Source organism: Aedes albopictus, chromosome 2 (genome assembly GCF_035046485.1).
Source record: "Aedes albopictus strain Foshan chromosome 2, AalbF5, whole genome shotgun sequence".
Lineage (NCBI taxonomy): Eukaryota > Metazoa > Arthropoda > Insecta > Diptera > Culicidae > Aedes > Aedes albopictus.
The window spans coordinates 222,538,434-222,565,640 of NC_085137.1; the positions used below are offsets into that span (position 1 = coordinate 222,538,434).

The window sequence follows — 27,207 nt, forward strand, 5'->3', positions numbered from 1 at the left end:
AAGATGAACTTACCGGCACTTCTCGTTTTCCGCCTCACTTCCGACACCGGAATAGGTGAAGCATCATTCACCGACGCAGATGCACCACTTCCTCCGGAACCAGATCCCTTGTTATCGCCGGTGGCTGCTGCGGTTCCCTTCGAACCATTCCCGGTAGACGCCGACGAATGATGATGGTGGTTGACGTGATTGTTTTTGTGGTGACTAATTGTACCGGCGCCACCGTGGTGATGAGTTGAGTCCCGATGATTGTCCGCATTACCACTTGCTGCCCCTGAATTCTGCGTAGCGTTGGCTTTTGCTTTACTATTCATGGCGGCAGTTGACAGGGTGGACGTAGTCATGCGATTACTCCTTCGGGTACTGATTTTCTCGTCGGGCGCCGACAGTGTTGCTGCATTCGTACCGGTAGATGTTGCAGGGGTATTATGCGCGGCAGCTGATCGACTTGCATGGGCGTTTGATTTATGAGACGCTGGATTATTCGCACCGACGCTATTACTCGACGCTGATGATGAGACGTTTTGCGAAGAGCCACCTGTTTTCAATCCGGCGGACGCTTTATGATGGTTGCGAAGTACTTTTTCTTTTTCGTGTGATCCGGATGCCACCGTAGACGTAGATCCCGAACCGACACCTATTGTAGGGGAGGATGAGGAGTAGGTTGATGATGGTGTTGTAGTCGAAGTAGTAGTAGTACAAGTGGTAGAAGTGGTAGTAGAAGAAGAACTTGGTTTAGTTAGTTTAGAATTTCTAAATTTACCCGCAATCTCTATTAATGGCTCATCGCTGTCCGAAGAATCTTCAACCGCTGGAGCAGTAGCCGATGCGGCCTGGGTATTTGACGGGAGAGTTTCCGTTGCCGTTGCTCTTCTTTGTTGTGCACTACGAACGGAAACAATTTTCTTCTGCCTCTCCGTAACAGCGGCCGCCGCAGCTGCAGCTTTTCGTGGCTTCTTCGACCGACTTGGAAGAATGTCATCACTGACACAGGATTGGGTTGAGCTCTCCGATCCTTGGCGTTTCCGTTTTCCAGTTTTCGGCAGCGTTTTCGGACTTAACCTATCTCCACTGACAGCAGTCGTTAGCGTTGGTGTACTCGAAGCAGCCGTCTGTTTCAAAGTGTTCTTAAGTCTCTCAGCGGCAGGTGAATCGACAGATGGGCTTTGCTTGGGTGGATCTAGAGGACTTTCAAGCTTACTTGAAGCTCGCGTTCTTATTCGATGCTCAGCCAAATCCGGATGCAAAGGGATATCGATCGATAGTGGCGAATGAATCTCTTCATTTTGTAGTTGAGGTTGATCGGATGGTTGATGCGGAGCTTCAAGATCAGCAGACTTACCGGAGTCGTCCAAATCTATTATCTCAACAATTGGCGCAGGTGACTGGCTGGAAGTAGTACAGTTAGCAGCCGAGCGTCGCTCACGAGCTTTTTCACTAGAATAGCTGTAGAGAGGAGGTTGCTCATGTCGTGGCTTTGGCTCTACAACATCCACGTCTTTCTTCACAATAACGGGAGCAGCCACTTCCATCGGCATAGGTTTATTATCCGCTTCCGGCGTAATCACTGGTTTTGATTTCATGGAATTGCTATTACTGCTATCATTACTGCTATTATTAGTGCTTTGTTCTTCCTTTATATTACTAACGATAGCCTCCTCGGGATCATTTTTAATTACAGCTTTACATTCAACTATCTTACTATCACATTCGCTTTTTAAACTTAACACCTCCTTATTGCTACAACAATCCTCCAACACGAGTTGCGTGGTATCCAGCTTTATCTCGGTCTTGTCCGTCAGATTATTGTTACTATTACTAGTGAGTATAACATTTGCTTCCCCTTTTTGTTGCTGCTGCTGTTGTTGCTTATTTCCCGTCGAATCCGCAAGCCAGTCTTCTGCCTCTTCTCCTTTGACCACGTTCTTTGTCGTCGAGTCCTGCTGTTGTTTAGGGGTTGAATTTTCACTGGAAGACACTTCGATATTTTTCCCCTTCACGGTAGCATCGTCGGACATTACAAGCTCATCGTCGTCAATGTCATCAAGGATTTTGCTAAGATTGGCTCCGTCGTATTTCAGGAGAGCGGCGTGATCCAAAAGATCTAGTTCTTGCTGCTTGGGTTTCATCAGTGTCGTATGATCTCCATTCAGCTTAGCTGTTCTTTCGGTGAGTGCGATTTCGTTCATGCCTTCCATCTTAGCTAATTCTGCCTCGATTTGAATGTATTCATCCAAGTTGGTGTGACAATTGTTATTATCATTACCACTCGAGTCATGTTTTGACGATTCTTTTGATTCCACTACAGGTAGCGACTTGTCCTTCGGACTATCCATCCGCAGCAGTTTGTTTGGTTCGTTTCCCTGTGGACTGTGCGACAGTTGGTGTGGACTTTTTTCCGATAAAGCATCCATAGATTCAATGCCACTATCTTCGCCTTGTGCTTGAGATCCCGGAGATCCTCGTACCCCTTGCGTCAAAAGATGTCCGCTAGCGCTTGCTATCGTTGGAGGTTGCTGCTGCTGACTGGTGGATTGTTCTATGGGAGTCGCAGGTGAGTCGATAGCTTTTTCCGGCGGACGATTGTGATGATGCAGATGGGTGTTGTTTATTCGCTGATTGATGGACACATCTGTAGCTCCTGAGGTAGTGGTTGCGATATTGCTGTTTGTTTTATTACTCTCTTTATCCTTTCCATCTGTATCCCCACCGGTGGCAACATCGGAATCGCCTTTCCCCGGTGGCTTACCACCACCTTTTGCCGTCTCCGATGATGGGGATGACGATGATGGCTGTTTTGAGGACTGCGTCGAGCTCTTAGTATTTGGTGCAGCTGCCAGAGCTCCAGGCGATGACACGGACGACGTCGTAGGGCTCGACTGCGCTGGCTTTGCTGAGTTCTTGGTGTTGTTGCTAATGCATTTGCCAAACGCGTTGTTGTTGATACTGTTGTTCGTGCTGGAGCTCTTCAAGTTTTTTGCTGACGATGTTGCCGCTGCTAACAGAGACGAATGAGGCAACGTGCCAACATTTGTCGATCCGATAGGTCCACTTGCAGTGGACGAGATCAAAGTCTCGTAAATTTCATTGATTTCATTGATACTGGTGGCTGCACTATTACTACTGTTACTCGCACTTATGCTTGACTCTTCGCTGCTATGCTGTTGGTTCGCATTGGGACCGGGACTAAGTCGTCGCTTTTTCTCCGGACACATCATCCCGTTGGGACTCAAAACCAAGTCCGGTGCCGAACGTTTATGCTGATGATCGGAACCCAATAGCTCATTTGTCGTAAATGACTGATTCAGATCTTCTGTTTTATTCGATTTTGCTTTGAGACCGGCAACAGCAGCGAGCGTAGATACTGCGCTACTATTTCCACTGTTTCCAATACTATTGTGGTTGTGATGATTCGGTGAGGATGGCATTGAAGATGGTCCGGATGCAATAGATGATGCAGATTCATCGAGTTTCAATCGTATGCTGGCATCGTTGGCCATTGCTACCGTTAGACGACTATCCGTGGAATGGCTACTCCGTTTTATCGAGCTTTTCCTACTGAGCTGGAAATTGTTCCCATCGCTGTCCTCCTCACCCCCACTTTGACTCTTTTTCCGATCTTTTTTCGAATTCTTGATTACCACTGAGTTTTTTCCTCGTAAACTAATGTGCAAAGGGGGCACTCGAAGCTCCTCGCCAGCGGGAGATTGCGTTTGTAGGCTTGGACTGCTACCACTGCTGATGCCGGCACTATTGTTAGTACCAGTAAAACTACTGCTGCCGAGAGCTGGCTGAGACAGTGAATGGTGCAGCTGTTGAGACGTGCCACTGCTCACAGGTACGGACGATGAGGAAGAAGAAGAGAGCGAACTCGAAGACAATGACGTCGTCGGCAATAACGTCGAACTAATGTTTACCCCCGAAGGATTGGAGGAAACACTTCCCATTCCGCTAAGCGTTCCAGAAGTCCCTCCTAGCACTTGTGATGATTGCACTTTTTTACTACTGGTCAAACTACTGCTTCCGATACTGCCGACGACCATCGGATTAGAATGCACTAAACTCACACTGATGGCTTCGGGCTTTTCCAGTTTCAGTCTAAGTTTGATTTTTTCCTGACTACCGGGAGATTCGCCTCCGCTCTCCGAGGCAACGATTTTTGCTTTCGTCTTGACTTGTTTCAAAGAGGACGATTTTTTCTCCCGAGGCTTCTTTTCTTTGTTTTTAACGGAACTTTTCGTCCCGTCCTTTAGCTTTTCTTTCTTCAGCTTTCCCGGTTTTCCCAACTTTCCTATCGAAGTACCCATTACGATAGTTGTCGCATTCGCAAATGCACTCGTAGAAGCTCCATCCATTGTGTTGGATCGTTCCGTGTCGCTAACATCGGACGTAAACTTCGAAAAGCCCGTGCTACAGGATGTATCATCATCTGAGTACAACGAGTTCGACATTTCCGAGTGAAATTCCGGAAAGCTTTTCATCGCATCGTCGTCGTTCTCTTCCGTTTCTTCCACTTGAGTTTCCTCTAGGTCACCGGTAAGAGGGTTAATTAGAAACTGTTGCTTCCATCGTCGTTCGGGCTTAGCAAGCGTTCCCGCTGAGCCAATGGGTTGCTCGAGATCAAGGTCCAGCCCATCTAGAAGTGCACCCTCCAGATCGGCAGAGTTTAACGTTGGTAGTAACGAATCCAGGTCATTCTTCCCTAGATCAGGAAGATCGGAAAGACCCAGCAGATCACCACCCGGCGCACCCGGCTGGGAGTGTTTGATCAATTGTTGTTGACTTAGGTTGTATTGCATCTGATACCGGGTGAATTCCTGGTAGCTGGAGTTGGTGGCAGAATCCATGGAGTGCACCGGTGCAGTCCAGCGAGGGTTAAATGGCTGTTGTTGTTGCTGCGATGTCTGAGGTGCTGATGGCTGCCTGAAGGAAACATTTTGCTGGTGCTGTTGTTGTTGTTGGATTGGAAACCGACTTAAGCTTAACTGGGAATGCGTTTGTTGTGGCTGCTGCGATGGATGATGGGGTGGTCGATGCAGTTCTTGCTGCTGATGCACAATTCCAGCTCCGGTCAACTGTGGTCTTAGGAGTTGCTGAGTGGAAGGCCTTACGATGGTAGCCCCACTGGGGCCGAGATTAAATCTTGGTTGCTGTTGCTGTTGTACACTAACATTTTTATGTGAAGAAGGCACTGACATTGGTGGAGTTACTAGAGAAGGCGACACATTTAAAACATTCTGATTGTTACTAGCGGTATTGTTTATGTTACTACTGTTTGTCGTAATGCTATGATTAGCATTAGCACTAGCACTGATCGTTGGTCCGGTTACAACTGTTCCGGTCGTGTTCGGTATAACACCAGCGTTGCTGTTGTTCACTAATATTGTCTGTTGGGTATTCGCGACGCTATTTGAGGTCACAGAAGCCGATATCGTTGTTGCGGCGCTAGCACTGCTGTTGGCGCTCACTGGATTCACTGGATTATTACTGTTTGTCACAATACACGACGTCTTTTGATGACCACCACTATCATTCACACTCTGTTCATTATCATTGATAGCATTCACTACAGTAGAGTTCGACGCAATTCCTGTTACACCGGAGGTTTTCATCGTAGTTGCACTCGTCCCACTGACCGCAATTAGTTCTTGTTTCACGACCGACCCTGGCTTTGGCGCTCCAGCTGCAGCTATTTGCGAAATAGCGCTCTCGTTTTGGAGTAAATTCACCAACAAAGGACTAGTCATTGCTACGTTCCCAACCGTTGTTCCAGTGGTATTGGTTCCGCCGACCGACCCAACCGCACTTTTTACCGTGGTAATTGCTGTTTGGTATGACGGTGGAGGAGGTGGAGGCGGTGGATTAGGTGCTACGAAATGACTTGCACCAGGTCCCAAAGATGGCTGCTTAACTACACCACTCGGACCAGCTGTTGGACCCATTCCGAGGGTATTTTCTCTTCGTTGAATAACCCTGGCTTGGGTCATGCTTTCAAAAGGATATTCATTGCTTTCCACCACATTTGGCACATGCGCAGGTAGCTTGCCGTCCATCGGACAGATTGTGTTGGGCGACTTGAAGACGGTGCCTTCCGCTGCGAGAGGACCATTGACCATCGTGGCCGTTGTGGTGGCAACTGAGGCAATAGGTTTTGGCTGCATGGGAGGAGTAGCTTTCGAAGGTCCAGCAACAGCATCTTGAGGCAATGTTGGCTGATGCCCAGGTTGCAACTGAGTATGTTGCTGTTGCTGCTGCTGCTGTTGTTGTTGGGAGAGTATCCGTGTTAATTCCCCTAAGCCACTTGACGTACTACTGCCAGAACTTGGTCCCGTCGAGGTGGAATTATCTGAATAAATAAAATATAGATTGATTTGATATTACTATTAATTACAAATGATTATGCAAAAAAGGATCTCAATACAACAAAAGCGGTATGTATGAATAAATTGTATCGAATAGTAAAAACAACTGACAAAATGTAGCTTAAACCTTCTTTCTTTAACTAACCAATAGTGTACAACTATTGGATTGATTGGACTCGAAAACTGAAGCGAATGAAAAAAAAAAAATGAAAAAAATGAAGTCTTTGGAAATACTGAAACAGAAACATACCCGTTCTCAAAACGATTTCTTGTCCAACAAGCCTGAGCGATAACACGGTGTCTCCTTCCAACTGCACGGACAGTATACCGAGGGCTCGCAGCGCACTGTTTCCTTCGGCAGCAAGCTTGCGTAGCTTTACAGCTGCTTCCTTGGGAATGGACAAAGTGACACGTACGCTGTTCCATGGCTCCACCTACGAGAAAAAAAAGCAACACAAACAATGGTTAAATGGTCGTTTTCCTTCGAGGCGGAGGAGGCAAAACTCTACCTTGTCCACTTTAAGCTTTCCGTTGTCCGCTGGTTCATCGACCAGCGTGGTAAGTTTCGCGACCAGACAGTCTAGTCGCGACTGAAAATCGGGATCGTGGAGGTTTCCCTCGCAAATGACAACCGCCTTTAGCGTGCTGTTGGTGTTGTTGGTACTGCTCTGTTGATCACCGTCGCTATCGGCCGCCATTCTGTATGCGTAGAACAGACGAAAAGAGAAAAAATGTTCAAAATTATTCATAATTATTTTTGTAATGTGATACCATGGGGTGCCCTAATTTCGCACGGGTCCAAATTTCGCTCACTGATAATGTTTAGAGATCATAATCGTGAAACTTATTGTATAATTGTCCAAATTTTACTTTAGCTTCACTATCTAAAGTAAAATTTGGACAATTCAACAACTAGTTCTATGATTATGATCTCTTAATATTATCAGTAAGTGAAATTTGGACCCGGGCGAAATTAGGGCACCCCACGGTACAGCAAGACTACATAAAATAGATTCGGGACTTCAATAAACGGAAATTGATAGCCTTACGAAAACATTGGTCTGACATTCGTTTTGTACTGAGCCTAAAAATATCAAAATTCTCGAAAAGACACTGAAATCTATGCTCGCGTCAACAAGGCTAGAACAAATCTCATTTTCCTCTTTTATCGCAATGCCCGTTGACTCGTCAAGGGGAAGGAGATAGGGTAAGTGTACCAATTATGGCTATTGTACCAATTATTCGCCATAGTTGATTTTCACCCTTTAACGATATATATCAATAATAATAAAAATGTGAACAACAGATCACGTTCACAAAAGATGGTTGCACACATTTAAAGTTAACATTTTGCTCAAATAATGGCAGAAATAAATCATTTTCCTTAAAATTTCGGCTTCCTTGCACCCTTTTTCGCCATAGTGTACCAATTATGGCTAATCCCATAAGAAATGCATGCAAATAGTGCGAAAAGGAACCGAAGTTAAAAAATGTAGCCATAACTGGTACAGGGTTCCTATCATTGGCACACGCTGTAATAAATACTAAAAGTAGTTTTGGCTCCGTTTTTATATTTTTCCTGTAAAGTATGGAAACTAAACTATCTTTTAACATATTGGTGACATTCGTTGGTCTTCTCGTTATTTTTGTACAAATAGTTTTCCTTAAGTAGTGCCATAATTGGTACAGGCACCCTAATAATGATAAATTAATTTGGTGAAAAATACCTGAAAAATTGGGAAAAATCATAAAACTCATCTAACTTTCCGCATAAACGATAACCATAAGACGTGCTTAACCATCCATTCGGGATAAAATTCGGTAACAGTATGCGGTATTGTTTAACTGTCTATATTACGGTCCGTTATGGTGTGGATTCCGTTTCCTGAAAGAATTTCTGATGACCGATAGAAATCCGGGGTTTGCTTTGGAACTTGTTCCAGCACACTTAGAAAAAATCACCGACTTCGGTAATATTTTACCGAAATCTCAACCGATAAGTTTGTTTTACAGGAAAAAAAATCGGTAAAGGTAGCAACTTTTACCGAAGTTCGTTAGAGTTTGACAGATAAACGATAACATTTTTACAGATTTTCGTTTAAAATCCATTACCGAACGCTCAGCGGTTGAGATTTCGGTAAAAAACACCGAACGCGATTAGCTGTGTAGTTTCTTCAGAAATATCTCGAGATTTTCTTCCAGAGATTTCCTTACAATTTTTTCCAAGGATTAATTAAAAAAAACTTCCACAGATTTTTCGATAACACTTTCAAGGAGCCTTGCTGAAATCCATCCTAGGATTCGTTAAAAAATTCATTCACGGGTTCCTGAAAAAAAATCTCCCAGGGATTCTTAAAGAAATTCTTTCAGAGATTTCTTTGGGAACTCGTTGTAGATTTATTTGAAAAAACATCCAGGAAATCCTAAAGTAATTCAATCAGAAATTCTTTCACAATATCTTCTAGGGTTTCCTTTAGACTTCAGAATGTCCTCCAGAAATGTCTCCAGGAACTCCAAGAAAGTATTACATAGCTTCCAAAAATGTTGCATGGATCATAGATTCCTTTAGAAAATACTTTGTTTTATTTCCTCCAGATTTTTTTTCAAAGCATTTTTCTAGAAAACGTTTCATGAACTTTCTCCAAAATACTTCATGGTTTTTTAGATAATGTTTCACGGATACATTAAGAATCTCAGTAATCAAGTTTTCTCAGAACCTTCTTAAAAAAATTTCTCCAAAAATAGCTTTAGAAATCCTACAAGAAATTATTACGGAAATTCAAGACATTTCTCTTCTACAAATTGCTCCAAGGATCCCTTCATACATTTATTCCGTCTTGGAAATCCTCCAAGGATTCCTTCATAAATTTATCACCAGAATCTTTCAGAGATTCTTACGTAATTGCTGGAAGTTTTTCAGAAAATCTATCAACGGATTCTTGAAATACTCCTTTTTTCAGAAATTTATTTAGATTTGTTCAGAAACTGCTTCAGCAATACTTTCGGGAATATCTTTAGAGACTTCTTCAATAGGTATTCCTAGAATTACTTAAGAAATTCAAGGAAAGTTATTCATGGATTTTTTTCATCAGTTATTCCAGCAGTTTTTTTTTCAGAGATTCCTCCAGGAATTCATACAAGGGAACGGTCAAATCGGGGAACTTTGACTAACTAGCTCTGATTTTACCATGACAGCACTGGAAATATTTTATCACACATCTTGACAGTAATCTACCGATGCATTACAATGACCTTTTCATGGACTTTGCTACAAATTTTGAAATTCAATCGGTTGAGTACACGCCAAGATAGTATAATACATCTATCAATAATATCTGGAATATATTACACTTCTCGGCGAGGAAGTCATACGAAATCTTGAAAGTAGTTTGTTAGAAAATTTTGAGGAAAAATCTGGCGAATGGGCAGTTTGCATGCATGCGCCAAAAATGTTATCATTGCTAAGGGATCTGTAAAAAATATCGCCAGAGAATCACCCAATATACTCTGCTCATCTTGATCATCGACAAAGCGAGAGATATTTATAAAAAAATGAAGTCAGAAAAGGAAGTATGACATTACGGTAAATGAAACATCAATAAATCCCATTACAATTTTGCATACAAACTTTAGATGCACAAATCGGACGAAGCCACACTAGTTTATCTTGGCTTTGTTCACTTGTAAAAAAGATACAGTTTTTTTTCCAAATCGAACGCATTTGTTTACGAATTTTCAAGAATGATGTTCTTGAAAACGTGATTAGGGGTCCAAGTCGGCCATTGTGGCAGCCATATTTACATTCTCTGATGTTTCTCCTTGAGGGTGCTCCACAAAACAATTTATAGATATAAAGTGCGTTGCGTGTCAAAAGGCTGAAAACCCCTGCATTAAAAGTAATCATAATACAAACTGCAAGTTTTAAGCTAATAGGAGGCAATCAGTGAAGTACTAGATTGAAAGTAGTGAGCTGGATTTTTGTATGGCGAGATGATCAATTCTCCATTTTTGCAATGAAATGGTGCAAACAGCGTGGGTTATATGATTCATTGACTAATTTGATGCTATTTGAGTAAAAGTTTGAATAACTGTGTTGTTGTATTATTTTTTCCTGCAACTTCAACAACACAGTTATCCAAACTTTTGCTCAAACAGCATCAAATTAGTCAATAAATCATATAACCCACGCTGTTTGCACCATTTCATTGCAAAAATGGAGAATTGATCATCTCGCCATACAAAAATCCAGCTCACTACTTTCAATCTAGTACTTCACTGATTGCCTCCTATTGGATATTAAAAGTTTTATCATTAAAATATGTACATAAAATCAAGGTAAAATGTACACAAAATCAGGGTAAAATGTACATAAAATCAAAGCACATAAAATCGAGGGTTTACTAAATCGAGATATACCTGTAATATTTTTTTATATATGTATTAACGAGATTTTTAGCCCTAGGCTAGTTCATCACGGGACCCACGCTTTACTTTCCTTCCGAAAAAAGAACTCACATTTGCGAGTTTGTCGGGAGTGAGATTCAATCCCAGGTCCTAGGCGTGATAACCTGTAATGTGTTTCATACGCATAAATACGCACACATTTACTTGCATCCTTCCTTTGACGAAGAAAACATGTTTATTTACATTACGCCGAAGGAAAAAGTTTTTTTTTATTAAATTTGGAAGCTTTTGGTGCAGTCTGCAGCAGTGAAATCAAACGTTAGAGAACCACAGAGCGTTTGTGGAATGTGTAAACTAACCGATTAACATTTTTAATAAAAATTACAATAAATTAATCGTGCGGACTAAAAATTGAACGGTGATGAAAAACCATTTTGCTAAGTGCTGTTTTGTTACGGTTTCCTTTAGCATATGCAATTTGAGAAGTAAACGTGAACTCGTAAATGAAATTTAGGAGATTTATTCGATTTCCCATGCTGTAGTGGCTGGTTATAAGACAGATCGGTGAAGTACTAGATTTGTAGTAATGAGCTGAATCTTTGTATGGTGAGAAGGTCAATTCTCCGCTTCTGCAATGATATGGTGCAAAATGCGTGGGTAGTATGATTCCTTGCCTAATTCGATGCTGTTTGAGCAGAACTTTGGACAACAGTGTTGTTGTTTTCTCCATTTCTTGCAACATAAACAACATAGTTATCCAAACGTTTGCTCAAACAGCATCAAATTAGGCAAGGAATCATACTACCCACGCTTTTTGCACGATTTCCTTGCAAAAACGGAGAACTCACGTTCTCACCATACAACTCATTACTACAAATCTAGTACTTCACCGATCGTGCCCTATTGGTTTGAAATTGACTTAGTTATAGCGGCAAGTGCCCAAAATAGGTACACCTGCCCAAATGCTGCAAGACCCTACATTTCCATGACCATTGTTTTGATTTTCAGCGAAAAAAACTGCTTTTTGTTTTCCGAAAAATGAAGACAATTGCTTGAGCCTTTATGTTTTGCAATACTTGAACGAAAAAGTTTACGCAACTCGAACTTCCCGCTTGGTTTGATTAAAAAGTGTCTCCCATAGTACATTCATGAATCGCACTAAACCATTGGAACATTCTTACCGGAGGAACCACCAACACCAGCCAGCCCGTAGACATGGTGTGTGTATACAAATGGACAGACGGTGGGTGATGTAGATGACGACGATGAAGCGCAGGAAGCGGGACAATGGCGAGCTCCCAATCCCAACATATTTGAGTAAGAGCGATCGGATTGTTTGCCTTGACCAGTATGTTTTCATCTGTCGTATTTTTGACGCGATTGATGCTTGAGGGATTTTTGTTTCATACGTTAACCACTCTAATGGGTTTGATAGTGGACAAAGTCCTCTTCCACCGATCATCGGTCAAGGGGTAGCTCAACTCACGACCAATGCGTGCAATCAGCCGACCTTCTGGCTGCTTTGGACACCAACACAAACCACCCAACATTATTACTATCCAATCCCATTACTGTGGGTTGCTACTCTATTCCCAAAGCGGGCGGCAACGCAACACTCGTATACCTACAAATAAAATATGATAGGCAATGCCATTTCTCACGACTCACTGGTCAGCCTATCTCACAGTCTCACCTCATTTCTGCGTATCTCATAAAAAGGGTATAACACAACAACGGTACGAAAAGAAGATTTTCCCGTCCCGTTTGTTCCATCCATTCATTGCGCGATGTGGAAAGGTTCCTCCTTGGTTGATCGTTGATGAGTTTGAGGCCGAGAGTCATGTCATATAGTTTTTTTGCCGCTTGCTAGTCACTACTGCTGTGGTTGTTGTGTTGTTGTTGTTGCTGCTGCTTTTGCTACTGCTACTACTATGCTGGTTGTTGCTTTAGTGCTGTGGTGGCGCTATAGCGGCTGTCTCGCGGTTTTTTTTACTCTACTCTGGATCCGCTGTTTTTTTTTACTACATATAGTGAATTCATATGACAAAGGCAACCGCGCGCTCGCGAAATGGTGTGCGTGTCAGCCCCCCACGACATAAAAAAATATTAATGGACGTAAACCTTTTGGAAAACTTCTTTTGATTTGAGAGTTGGCGAAAGTCCGGAAGATATTCAGGATTTTTTTTATTGGTCTATACTGTCTTCTTAAAGGCTTTTTAAGCAGTCTGTACTTATATACAAACTCTGCTTATATGGACTTTACTTAAGACAGTAGAGTAAAAAAAAATTACTTGACGATCTATACAATTTACCGTATCCGACCAAAAAACTGGTTTGATAATACTAGTCGGCAACGGAAAAGTTAGAAAATTAAAGATTGATAAAGTGTTTCTTAGAGGCATACAAAAAGATTGTAACCCACAGCAGTTCTATCATGTTTATCACAACGTCGCTTGTCGTATACGGTATCAGCGACGATGTGTCGATTAGGTGACCATTCTTTTTAATCATTTTTGGTGGAACAAAATCCATTAAATTTCTGTGGATACAAGCTCGTTGTTTTATTTTTCAAAGCTCAACTAAAACTTACAATCGATTTTCTACAGGTTTACTCCCTCGAGATTCTGCATGCCGTAAACCGGGGTCAAATTGATCACTTTAAAACAACTTTTGCTAATGACGTGAGTAACAAATCCTATAATGTCAAAAGAATTTCTGAAAAATCAATACATATTCCAGGATAAATCCCCGAAAAAAAATATAGGAGAAATCCCTGCAGGAATTCCAGGGGGAATTCCTGAATGAGTTTTGTAAAGAATCTCCGAAGGATTTTCAAAAGGAAACCCGAAGAAATTTCAAGAGGAATCCCCATCAGGTATCAGAAGACCGGCTCCAGAGGCACGTTATCCTCCATTTGGGACATTTGTGCCATCGCCATACATATAAGCCTATTTCATCATTTACCTGAGGAAGAAAGGGACAAGGGATGGAATGGGATTAAGAAAGGGAAAAGTGATGAAAGGAAGGGGTGCCCTAGAAAAGGGAATGAACGCATAAGCGCAACGAGAGCTCATAGCCCATACCACAATGGGTGTAATCAGTGCCCTGAAAAGGAACTGTAAAACGCATAAGCGTAAATAGAGCCTTTAGCTCATTGGAAGTAGCTTGTAACGTCACGCGACTTTCAATGTGACATTGAAAGGCACGTCATCGAAAGCATCCTCAATATTCAAGAAATCACCCAAGCAGAAACTACGTTTGAGCGAATGTTTTCTTGAAAACGTATACAACTTTGTGTAAAAGAGTCACTGTGGACATCCCAAATTGGGAAGCATGTGAGTTCACATGAATAGGCATGTTAGCCAGACGAACATCACAGATGTAATAATCAACGCGTTTCAAGCATTTCAGAAAGAACGAGGTAACCGAATAAATCTGGAACTTATTCCTACTTTATACAACGCACGCACCCTTTCGGGAAAAAACTATGGAGTAATTTCACGCTATGAAAATACCCAATAGAAAACTACATGTTTGAAATACTCAAATCATTTTGGAGAAACATAGGACAAAACCCCATTTGCTCCTGGAGATTTGATGTAAGCAGAGCTTTTTAGTGCCCAGTTCTATAGCTCCAATCCTCGAGGCAGAAGCTAGAGATTTGTAGCTATACAAAAGACTGGTTTATCCGAAGATATTTTGAACTTGAACAGATCAGAGTTTCGTTCGGAAATACCTCATGCGGTCCACACAGACCTCAGAAAGACAAGCTTCTTTCAAAGCAATAGTTATAATATACCACAATCGAGTTATCCATAAAATATGGTCGCTATCAACTAGTATAGGTTCCCTAGTTTGTAGAGCAGGGACACCTGAATACGCAAAGTTTGCGAAGGAACACTCAAAAGTGAAAAGAAAGTCAAATGGCGACTCCTCATCCGAGACATGCCAATCAGTCAACTCATGACAAATTCTGCTTATGCAGAGTTGGGTTAGGTGCAATTCTGTGTTAAGTTATCCATGAACTGTACTACCTAAGTATTCCATCAAACTGAAGCATCTCAAATTAATGTTTGAGCTACTTCAGATGATATAATCATCGTAGCAATACTGCCAAATATCAGCGAAAAGATGCTGAAAACAAGACCTTGCTTGAAGGCATCCATAAAGTAAGGTTGAAACATTCTGGTAATGTTATTCTAAAATATAGCATGCTCTAGGCACGACAATTCATTTATAACGAAAGATGCAAAACTGGGTTCATAAGGTAACCTATACAGAAATTATCCTACGAAAATGAACTTTTTAAAGTAGAGCCACTTGGGCTACGCACGCTTTTTACGCTGAAAATTGATATGAGGTTTCCTAGCCGTAGCCACTACCCAAACTAGACAGGATTACACTCATCACAATCACACCACAAAAAGGAAACATCAACGACAAACCAAATCGGTGTCAATTGAAAAACGCCAATGGCGAAAACGCATTAAGCGAACCCATATAGGTAGTAAGGTGGGGGCATCCATTTAGTACGTCACGCCAAATTTGGGAATTTTCAACCCCCCCTCCCCCCTTCGTACGGGTTTTACGTATACCTAGTGCATTGCTTGTCACACTTTTCAAAACCCCCCCTCCCCCCTCTGAGCGTGACGTACTTAATGGATGCCCCCTAAGCTAATTTACAACATTTGAATAATCTTGCCCTTATTTAGCCTCAAATTTAAGACTTAAGAAGTACAACTGATTATCTCGGAGAAACACAAGGTCCACTGCACCTTTGCTCCGATTAGCGCAGTAAGGGCATAATACTGTGGAGGACGCCTTAATTCTCCACAGGCTCCGTTTGTGGTTAGGTTTTTATTAGACCCCCCTAACCATTCATTCCTTGGCACGGTAAGCATAAAGCCGCATAACACCATAAATTAGGGGTCACCTGTTTAGTGGACTCTTACCACTGGATCAGGCGATCCGTAGTGTTATTCTTCGCCAATTGAGAAAACCTATTTAGGCTGATCGGGAAAAGAAGTTAACATTGATGGTTTACTTCCAAACGAGCCCGACCAGCCCTCAAAAATTTCGGGGGAATTTTCGAAAGAAACCCCGAAGGAATTCCTGGAGAAATCCCCGAAGGAACTCTAGGAGAAATTCTCCAAAGAATTCAAGGAGAAATCTCAAAAAAAAAAATCCAGGAAAAATCCCCGAAGAAAATTCAGGAGAAATCCCCGAAAGAAGTCCAGAAGGAACCCCTAAAGGAAGTCCAGAAGGAATACAAACCGGAATTCCAGGAGGAATCCAGGGGGAATTCCTGAATGAGTTTTGAAGAAATTTCAAGAGGAATCCCCATGGGAGAAATCATGAAATGAATTTCAGAAGGAAACCCCGAAGGAATATCTGGAGAATCCACGACAGAATATCAGGAGGACTCCTGGAGGATTTCCATGAGGAATCCTCGAAGGGAATCCTGGAGAAATCTCTGAAGGCATTCTAAGAGGAATTACTGCCGGATTTAGAAGTTAACCATCAATGTTAACTTATTTTCCTGATCAGCCTAGATAGCTGTGTAGTGTCGGTAGCGGTTGTCTCAATTGGCTAAGAAAAACACTACGGACCACCTGTTCCGGGGGTAAAAGTCCACCAAACAGGAAACCCCAATCCAAGGTGTCAGGCTATCCGTGCTGAGGGATGAATGGTTGAGGGGGTTTAAAAGATGCTCGATCTTTAACGGAGCATGTAACGTAGGTAGATCACCTTTTTGTGTTGATGAAAGATCTACCAAACCGAACCCTAGTGACATCCACTTTGTCAAGCTGGGCAGTTTCTAAAATTGCATTTATTTTGCCTTGCTGATTGTTAAAAACTCGGACTTTGCCCACCCGAGACTACACTTGATGTTAGGAAAACAAACATGCTTTACGTATCTTATTGCGTACTAACTTATTAAGGACTGTTTAGTTCTGACAATTCAAGGACTCATAAATTCTTATTGCAGAACATATTCTCTAATTTGACATAGTTTTGCAACTAGCCTAAAGTTCCGGGTTTTTCTTTGTTGTCCTGGGACAAAGCTAGAAGCATGACATGGATGGGGCTAGAGTTCCGATGAATGGATAAATATCAGTACCATCGTTTTGTTTTTCTCAGAAATCATATTGATTGTGTTTGATTAGGGGCGCACTTTCACTAGGTTTTAAATCTCTATGAAAACGGAACCTTTTCATCGCATTCGATTTCTTTAATCCCTGAGGTAACAAAACAAGAACTGTACAGAAATTGATACTCCATTGCCTCTTAATGACAATGAAGTAGTACGACATGCACTAAATACTAAGAATACGGGTATTGCCACAAAAGATCTAAATACTGGTCGCAGTGGCTAACCCGAACAGAAAAAAAGAGTAATTACAAAATAATTCCAGAGAGAAACCCCGAAGGAATGTAAGGAAAAACTCACGGCAAAATATCAGAAACATTCCCAGAAAGATTTCGGGAGGAATCTATGAAGGAAGTCCAGGAGGAATCCCCGAAGGAAGTCCAGGAGGAATCGCCGGAGGAATTCTATTTAGGATTTCCCAAAGTGATTGGGTTTTTAAATTTTGAAAAATGTATTGATTTTTTGATCTTATACAAAAGAGCACCTTTTTCTAAACCACTATGATTTTTTCCAGATTTTTAACACTTAATGTTGGCACCTTAAATCAATTTCAAAAAGATTTTTTGACATCACCTTTTGACAGCTAGGCAACTGTTTGACAGCTCCGCCTAGTACAAACTGCGACGAGGGGTGATTCATCAAATTGCTCCCATACAAACTTCAATTTGATGTTTAAATAGGTTCCCAGGCTCCAAATTCATGAAAATTTGGATTTCGGCTCAGTTTGACATGCAGATTCAGTAGGGGTAGGCGGGGCATTATGGACACCCTAAGGTTTTTGCCAACTTTACCTGCCAAGATGTCAAAAAAGTTTAGTTTTTTGATACATGTATCCTTTTAAAGTCTATTTAGCATCTATTGCATAATAATGCTCACGAAGAAAAATGATTTATCCACGTCAAAAAATGTTATGAAAAATGTTAGTTTTTCATGACCGTCTTCAAGCATACGGGGCAGAATGGACACCCCCATGGGGCAATACGGACACCATGAGACTTTTACGAATTTCGTACATTATTTACACCTATAGAGTCATTTCATTGCAAAACAACTATTATGGATGAATAATACGCCGAAGTAGTTCATTTTTGTTCAGTTAATTTAAATTCAGGGTGTTTTGGATAAAGCTTCGTTTTTGTCGGCATGTACAGCTGTGCCTAGAACAACTATTTTCCACTGCTGTCGTTTTTTGACCAATTTGTTTCACCCTCTGCCTACTATAGTGAACATTTAACCGAAAATATACTGAAATCGAAGAATTTGGTTGGTTTGTGATTTAGGTTATATTTTTCCCTTGCCGCTTCTTTCAAAAAGGTGAGTGTCCATTTTGCCCCGGCAGCAGAAGATATTTTCAAACTTGATTTTTGATATGATAAAGAAGAAAATATAAACATGTTAAGCATGTAGATACAGCAAAACAACTTGCAAGTGTTCTAGAAATATGAGGTTTTAATCGGCCTGCAATAAATTAATCACTAAATCTTATTTTAGATGGTGTGAAAATTATAATCTCCATGAACAAAAAACAGAAGATGCAACTTTTTCGTGTAAAATCAAGTATAATTTTAATTTCGAATGTTTCTTTCCTGAAACTACGTTTTAGACAAATGGACTATATTCTCCATTCATTGAAAGTTCAAAAAAGTTCGCATATTTCAAAATATTGAGGGTGTCCATTCTGCCCCGGGTGTCCATAATGCCCCGCCTACCCCTATATCAAAATATCTCAACCAAGGTTACTGATAGACGAAAATTGGCTTCTTATAATCTGAACGTACGATTTGCGTATTCAGGATCAGACTGGAAAAATCATAACTTCGTTATTTCTGGACCGATTTTGATCATCGACGTCCCAAAAGAACCGGTCAGATCTCTAGTTTTGAAACGTAAACCAAAATTTCAAATTGGCCATTTGGTTCCAGAGTTATTCCGGGACGTACTGGGGTATGTTTTTGGCCAGGCAAGGGGACACTTTCGTTGGGTTCCTAAAACTCAGCATGCGACATATCAATCTTCATGATTTTGCAAAACAAGATCGAAGGAAGCCATTTCGCGGATTTTTTACCACATTGGACTCGTTCCGGGATGTTCCGGGAACCCGGTTCTTCCGTGAAAATGGCCACTTATGTGTCTCTTCAAAACCCCAGCATGCGACATATCAATCTTCATGATTTTGCAAAACAAGATCAAAGGAAGCCATTTCGCGGATTTTTGGACACGTTCCGGGATGTTCCGAGAATCTGGTCCTTCCGTGAGAATGGCCAATTTTATGTCTCTTCTAAACCTTAGCGTGCGGCATACCAATTTTCATGATTTTGCAAAACAATATCGAAGGAAGTCATTTCGCGGATATTCGACCACATTGGACACGTTTCGGAATGTTCCGGGAACCTGGTCCTTTCGTGAAAATGGCCACTTTTATGTCTCTTTTGAATCCCAGCATGCGGCAAATCAATCTTCATGATTTTGCAAAAAAAAAAGATCAAAGGAAGCCATTTCGCGAATTTTTGGCCACGTTGAACGCATTCCGGGGTGTTCCGAGAACCTGGTCCTTCCGTGAAAACTGCCACTTTTATGCCTCTTCAAAACTTCAGCACATGACATATCAATCTTCATGATTTTACAAAACAAGATCAAAGGAAGTCATTTCGCGGATTTTTGGCCACATTCAACACGTTCCGGGATGTTCCTGGAACCTTGCTCTTTGGTGAAAATGGTCACTTTTATACCGACTCAAAGACTGATGGTTGAAATCCATTTGTTCGAATGGAGACACATTCCACGCACTTCTACGCCAAGGGTGTGAAATTTCAAAGTAATTGTTTTGCCCCAAGCTTTCCAGCATATGAAAAAAGCTAGATTCAATCTAAGGAAAACCATTTGTTTTACTTAAAATTTGACAGGTAACGTATTTAAATAGCTAGGTGAAGTAATAGCATTTTATGTAATAAAAATGAAATTTTTCATTGATAATTTTCAAGTATGCCTGCTTGCATGTTAAAGTTCGAAAACATTTTACCTATTTTTTTGTTAATGTAGGATAATAATGTATCTTTTATACACCCAAAAGAAAATTTTTCATAAAAATGGGTTTTGATATGTTTTAAGCACTTTTTGCAATAGCCGCATTTTAATGGTGTCCCGTTACGAAAATAGCACATTCGTTGTAATAACGAATTTATTACGAACTTAAGAAAAATAATTTTCAGGATTCTCTTAGTACTCGTGGAGACCTTTCTTCCAACACATGGGTTGCCTTGATCGACGCGTTATCTTAGGCGTTACAATGGGTACGTAGACATGGTGTCCCGTTACGGAAATTTTAAAGACATTCATAAGTGAATAAAGAAGTTTGGTTTGATCAAATATTTAACCAAAAATCTGTACCCATGATGAAATGATATTATAGGGTGTATATATTTTCATTATCATTCTTGGTGTAACGCCCCTACTGGAACAAAACCCACTTCTCAGCTCTCTACGAAAACTACGTAAACAAAGGGCAGGTATTCTGGTGAATCAGTTTAACAAGTGATATTTTATTAAGTTTTGTGGTGACAGCATACTCTTTAGATGCTATGGCCTTATTAACTTGCCTATGGATTACCACCATGATGTATAAAAAGGTTTATAGAATCACAGAACGTTCATAACTTGAAGATCCCGAAAGTGATGGTTGGCATTCCTTGTTTACCCCATTAATCACCGTAAAAATGCAAAATGCATTACGAAGTCTAGCGACCTCTTTCTTGTCGTTTTGATTGTCAACCTTTTTTTCTTCTCCAAATCCGTTTGTTTGTATCATTACTGGTTGTCGTTAGCTAAATATCAACGGAAAGCCCCAATAATCCCATCCATTCAAAAAACAACATTGTAATCTTCAATTTCAACCAAACGTCGAGTTCAACGTTTCCCCAAAAATAACATAGTATAAAAGATAAATCACCTTAAAAGGTTTAAAGCAACATGCAACATATGCTTGAAAAGACTGTGTTGGAAGAATGTACTATAGATATCATTGAATCTTCTTCGGATCATTATAATGTAGAATATGGACAAACCGCAAAGATAGATACGTCGCACAACCATAGTTTTGGAGATTCAATTAAACTTCACGTACCCGCCTCCGATAACTCATTTTCAAAATGCTGGCATTTCGTCAACTTTCATCCGATTTTTTTGTGAAGTCGCCCTCGATCGATCATAAATTGGTGCTTATTTATTACACTCAAGTGGCCATGTAGTATCCAGAACCATTCCAAAATATTCCGGATTGTACTCTGGTCAGGGGGTGGGGAAGAGTTCTGTTTTGCCTCTGTGTTTCAGAGGCCCCCGCGGAACCTGCTCCAGGTGTTACATACATACTTAAGTATTTTTTTTCTATCCCATTATTTCGAAATCATGAAGATTGATACGTCGCTCGGCATGTTTTGGTTGCAAACCAGAAATGTCTTCAATGACACCCCCGTGGAACCTGTGCTATATCTTCCGGGGTAGCCATATTAGTTGATACATATTCTAGTAGGTATATCGTTTCTGACTCAGTCATTCGAAATCATGAAGATTGATATGTCGCACGGCATGTTTAGGTTGAAATCCAGAAGTGTCCTCAATGAGGCCCCGCGGAACCTTTCACGAGGATCTGGATGGGCCAACTTATTCAAATCTGCATAGCAGTTGTGTTTCACTGTTCGCAACAAAAATTTCGCTGAAAATCGATGGTCCAAACACAACAACACACGAAATAATCTCTTTTAGCCATTTTGACAACCCCCTGACCCCAGCACAATCCGGAATATCGTCGGAATGGTCCCGGGTATTGCATGGACACTTGAGTATAATAAACTAGCACCAATTAATGATCAAATGAGGGCGACTTAAAAAAAAATCGGATGAAAATTGTCGAAATGCCAGCATTTTGAAAATGAGTCGTCGGGGATCGGATACGTGAAGGTTTAATAAACCTCGAAACAGGTTCCCCAGGGCCCATTCCGATGGCCACCATAGGGCAAGAGCGGGTTTGAAAGCCTATTTGTGTCCCGCTGGACAGCTACCATCTGTCTGAAAAACATTGCCGAAGACACCAACATTCTATCTAGCAAAGCATTTGATCTACAACTAGATGTTTTTAGCCGTAACGGGCAAGGATGGGAACACTCACTTGGAAAGAGTTACACTCACTTGCAGTTTTCTCAACTCAGAAGCGTGCAATCAAGAACCGATGTATGGACGACTTTCACCTTGTGATTTTGTCTAAAACTTTGCCGAATAAAGTAGGGGTCGCAAAAGCATACCGAAGTCGAGAGGGAGCTGCGAAGACAACTCTCCACGAGGTGAATGTAAATTACACTCAACTCGTGGGGAGTCGCTTTCACAGCTCTGTCACGACCTTGGGATTCGTGTGCGACCCCTACTCAATTCGGCAAAGTTTTAGACGAAATCACAAGGTAAAAGTCGCCCATACATCGTTTCTTGATTGCACGCTTCTGAGCTGAGAAAAAAGCAAGTGAATGTAACTCGTTGCAAGTGGGCGTTCCCATCCCTGGTAACGGGACACCATTTGGAAAACACTGTTTTCACGCGAGCGTAACGCTGCGCTCCCAAAACTAAATCAAGAATATTTCCAAAACTATACATTTCTCAGTAAAACTCACTTCGCCAATATTGTTCACATCAATCCAAAGAAGAAATGTCTAGAAGACTCTATTATTCAAAACATCATAACAGAGCTGATATACGCATTTCAGTTTGAAAATTTTAAAAAGAAGATTTCTGCGTTGTGTCCCGTTACGAAATGTAACATGTTATATAAAGTAAATTGGAACCAAAACTCCATAGAACAAGTATTGCATCAGGAACTAAGCTTGTTATAAAACCTGTTAAACCATATGGTCATGAACATTATATTCGATTGCAGACGTCATTTGTTCACGAAAGTTAGTTCCTCGCGGTGTCCCGTTACGCTGGAATGTGTCTGGATAATCATCATGGACCTTTACTATTATTTGGTTCGATTGGCTTTTATCGGTGAAGTCGCATGTGTATTTGATTTGCGTACCGCGTTTCGGCTTACTACGCTTTAGCCATCATCAAATGCAATATGCTGATCCAGACCGAACAGCCGAATGACAAATGGCTGAAAAAACTAATGTTGGTCTTTAGATAGAATTGCAGATGTACAAAAGGAATATACATCAGTTCTAAAATGTAATCTGTGAAACGTTATAATTATTCAATTTGAAAAGTTTCAAAGAGTTCAAGGAATTTCTCCAGAGATCTTTTTATGTATTTCTGTAGGAATTCCTTCAGAGATTTCTTCAGGAATTTCTCCATATACTCCTTCCAGAATTCCGCTAGAGACTGCTCCAAAAATTCCATCTGGAATTATTCAAAGTATTTCTACAGAAATGTCTTCCAGAATTTTCATCTAGAGATTATTCAAAAATTAATCCAGGAATTACTTAGAAATTTTGTACAAAATCCCTTTAGTCCATCCAAGTATTCCGTCGATAATTCGTCCAGAAATTACCGCAGACACAGATTTCTTCAGATATTTTATCCCGGGAAAAAAATCTTGCAGGAATTTGCTAAGAAAGCTCTCCTGAGATTCCCTAAGGGAATGCTTCCGGAATTCCCCATGTGGTTTCTTCAGAAATTCCTTCAATAATTCCTCCAGAGATTAACCCGGGAATCTCTTCTGAGATTGTTTCAGGAACAATTTCAGAGATATATTTTAAAAATTCCCCCAAGAACACTTCTAGAAACTTCCAGGAATTAATCCAAGACTTCCTCCAGGTACTGTTTAGGACCTTAAGAATTCCTCTTGGGATTGCTTCTGAGATTCCTCCTGGGGTTTCTTCAGGAACTCCACCAGGGATTTCTTCAGAAACTGCTGCAGGGATTCCTCCAAGAGCCCTCTACGAACTCTTTTTAGAAATCCTTCAGGAGTTCCTCAGGAATTTCAGCGATTTCTTTAGTACCTTCTGGGATGTTCTGCAGAAACTACTCCTGGAATACCCTCAGAAATTGCTCCTTGGATTTCTCCAGGAATTCCTCAAGGGATTCCTTCCGTAATTTCTTAAAGGATTCCTCCAGTAATTCCTACAAGAACTCTTCCAGGATTCCTCTGGAAATTTCAGCAGGGATTCTTATAAAATTTCCTACAGGGATTCGTCCAGGAATTCCTCTAGAGATTCCTCCAGGAATTCCTCTAGAGATTCCTCCAATTATTCCTCTAGAGATACCTCAAGGAATTCCTCCAGGAATTTTTGCTGTGGGAATTTCTTCAAAAACTTTTCGTGGGATTCCTCCACGAATTCTTCTAGAGATTCTTCCAGGAATTCATTCAGGGATTCCTCCAGGAATTCTCCCAGGAATAGTTCCACGGAATTTCCCATAAAATTCCTCTAGGGATATCTCCAGTAAGTTCTCCTAAGATTCCGCACGAAAGCAGCAATCCTTTGGAATGCATACGGATATCGTTGATCTGATGAACACGTTCATAGAAAACTTTGACGCATTGTATGGACCAACATCTAAGCCCACAGCAACTTGTGAATCGTGTGATGAAGACATGGGTTTACTGGTTTGTGCAAAGTGCAAATCAGCGGTTTGCAGCACACATTGTAAGGTGAGAAAATTCTACCGTTGCAGTGACTGCGAAAGCGTTGAGACAGGAGAAGTAAGGATCCTGAAGGTCAAGCGCTGCTTTTTTTGTCCGAGGAATAAGGACAGAAAAACATCTGTTGTTTGTCACAATTGTGGTAGATTTTTATGTTCAAACCATAAGAAACTAATCGTGCAACTTAACATTTGTACAACATGTTTTCCCGTATAAAACATAAACAAACACCTTGAAATGAGACAAAAAAAAAGAACCTTTCCCAAAAATCTTGAAAATAAAATGCAAAAAACTAAGTTTGATTTATGAGGAGTTTTGTTCTTAGATGACAGAGAAATTTCATCCATCATTCTTTTATAGAATCATGCTGAAAAATGATTTTTTTAGTACATTGATAATTCGAGGAAGCGTTCGTTTACGTGTTCAATAGGAATATCTGAAAAATAAGAAAAGGATTTGCTAAGAAACCTTTCCACCAGTTCACCAGTGAAAAGTTCATGTTCTAACCTTCTAAGAAACTGGTTTTCACTGGGCCAATAATTCTCAACAGATCCTTTTCTGCCCTTATTTTGAAAAATCTTGAAGTGCAAAAACGATCCATCTACAGGAGTGCTGTATAACTGGTATTGATACCTGGTCAACAAAAGATATACCATATGGTATGAAGGTACATCATTGTCTTTCTAGCGTTAAGTCCCAACTTTGGTAGATACTGCTGTGAGCTAAGTCTTCTAAGGTCGGATGCATATTTAGATGTTTATTCCTCCCGCACATCAGCAGATATATATAAGGACCATCAGTTTTTTTCAACTAGGGTGACGATGGGTATTATCGGCAGGTTTGTTCTCTTCGTCATGAGGGGTTTTTGTCGTCCAAATTACCTGAAACTTGGACGTATAATTCAGCTTGGTTGGGAAGTTGGGAATTCTGGGTTCAACAGCTTTCGAAAAAAAAAACCCATGACGAAGAGAACAAAACTGCCGAAAATACACAATTTCCCCTACATTCGCATGTCCACTCGGCCAAATTTCTTTAGACCTGCTATTGGGTATTTGAACTGAAATATAATGACGGCCCCTGGACTTGTTTTGAAAAATCATGAAGTCGCACGTTGGGGTATTGAACTGACATGGAAGTGGTCAGAAAATTTGTTGGAGGTATCCCTGGAGGAATTTCTGAAGGAATAACTGGAGGATTTCCTTTTTCCATTTTTCCATTCCATTTTTCATGATCGCAGTAAAATAACAATTTACACAATTTTTGGAATTTTTATAGCCAAACGCCACTTTCCTCGGCCCTCAAGAGTTTACGTAGTTTATGAACGGGCCCTAATGGTATGCAATTTATGAATGATACCCTAAGAAGAGCTTATACACAACGAGAAGGAAATAGTTTTGAATATAGAACTAAGTCAGAAAGATTTGTTTTTTTTTGTTTTCCACAGAACTTTTTTCGTGACGTAACAACGCAAACTTTAACCAGGTGAAACTCAGGCGTCAGTGAACCGATTTATTTTATCTTAGTCTCTTTTAAAAGACATTCTGGAGTACAAGACCATAAAAAATTCATATTTGGAACACGTTTTGTATTTGAATAAATTTCATGAAGGTTTTCGTGACGTTACAATGTTTAAAAAAGCTATACTTTGACCAGCCACTACTTCAGAGTTGTAAAGTATAACAATTAACAATTGAATGCTTAAAACGCTACATAGGATCATTAGGATCATCTGGCAATGATGGAATGATTTTGAAAAATCAGTGCGTTGGTGTTAAAAATACTGCAGCTTTGATGAAAGGTGTGCCTAAATGCCTTAAAATCACGATGTTCTAGTTAATCTTAATCGTTATTCAATAAATATGTATTGTTACATTAATACCATGTTGAATACGTTTTTGGACGACAAGAGTAATGTAGATTGTATAAAAATGTGAAATATGCCAAAAATAAACTTTTAAAAATGAGCATTGATGATACAGGGCCCGTAGAATGTGTCACCCCCTGTCCATGGATCGCATCACCGACCCAACGGTGACTCTCAGATCTCCCATCCTTTCCGTTTAACTAATACCAATCCGTGCAGGTTGTGGGGATGCAGAGTGCTCTCGGTCTTTAGTAGCAACAACCATCACACTCTAACATTCCTTTCCCTTCCCAGCTAACTATAAGGACATGGCCGGCACATCCAAAATGTATGGGCTGCTTAAATAGCACTTTGAGAATAAGTAGAGTATCCAAGCCCTTATTTATTTGGATCTCATTGCAATGGGGCACGTTCGGTGTAGTACTAGATTTGTAGTAATGAGCTGAATTTTTGTATGGTGAGAAGGTCAATTCTCCGTTTCTACAATGGAATGATGCAAAAAGCGTGGGTATTCTGATTCCTTGCCTAAATAGATGCTGTTTGAGCAAGTCAAGTTAAGTCAAATGTTTTCCAGAGTTAACAATGGTCAAAATTTCATTGCAATCGGTTCATTAAATCCGGAGATATAATAGCTCAAAGTTGGCTATCGGATAATTTTACCTTCTTCAAGAATCTTTATAACTTCGTGAAAAATGACCCGATCTTTCTCAAATTTGAACCACTGGTACACAACTAGTTGATGAACTTACAGTAAAAATTTGAGAATATTCGATGCACTTTTCGAAAAGTTACAGCTAGTTGAACA

At 40.6% G+C, this 27,207-nt stretch overlaps 1 protein-coding gene across 4 annotated transcripts in view; it reads right to left on the reverse strand.

Moving 5' to 3' along the window:
* Window positions 1-27,207, reverse strand: part of LOC109433059 (serine-rich adhesin for platelets) — a 42,420-nt gene that overhangs the window by 6,675 nt on the left and 8,538 nt on the right. For 2 of the 4 annotated variants that reach the window (XM_062851191.1, XM_062851192.1), the window contains exons 2-4: window positions 6,872-7,061; window positions 6,613-6,796; window positions 14-6,346 (exon numbers count right to left, since the gene is read on the reverse strand). In XM_062851191.1, coding sequence (XP_062707175.1) covers window positions 14-6,346; window positions 6,613-6,796; window positions 6,872-7,060 — 6,706 coding nt within the window. In that variant the 5' untranslated portion in view covers window position 7,061. Of the gene's footprint in view, window positions 1-13; window positions 6,347-6,612; window positions 6,797-6,871; window positions 7,062-11,947; window positions 13,513-27,207 lie in introns of those variants that run through there. The other 2 variants (XM_062851190.1, XM_019709439.3) reach the window with 2 other exon arrangements.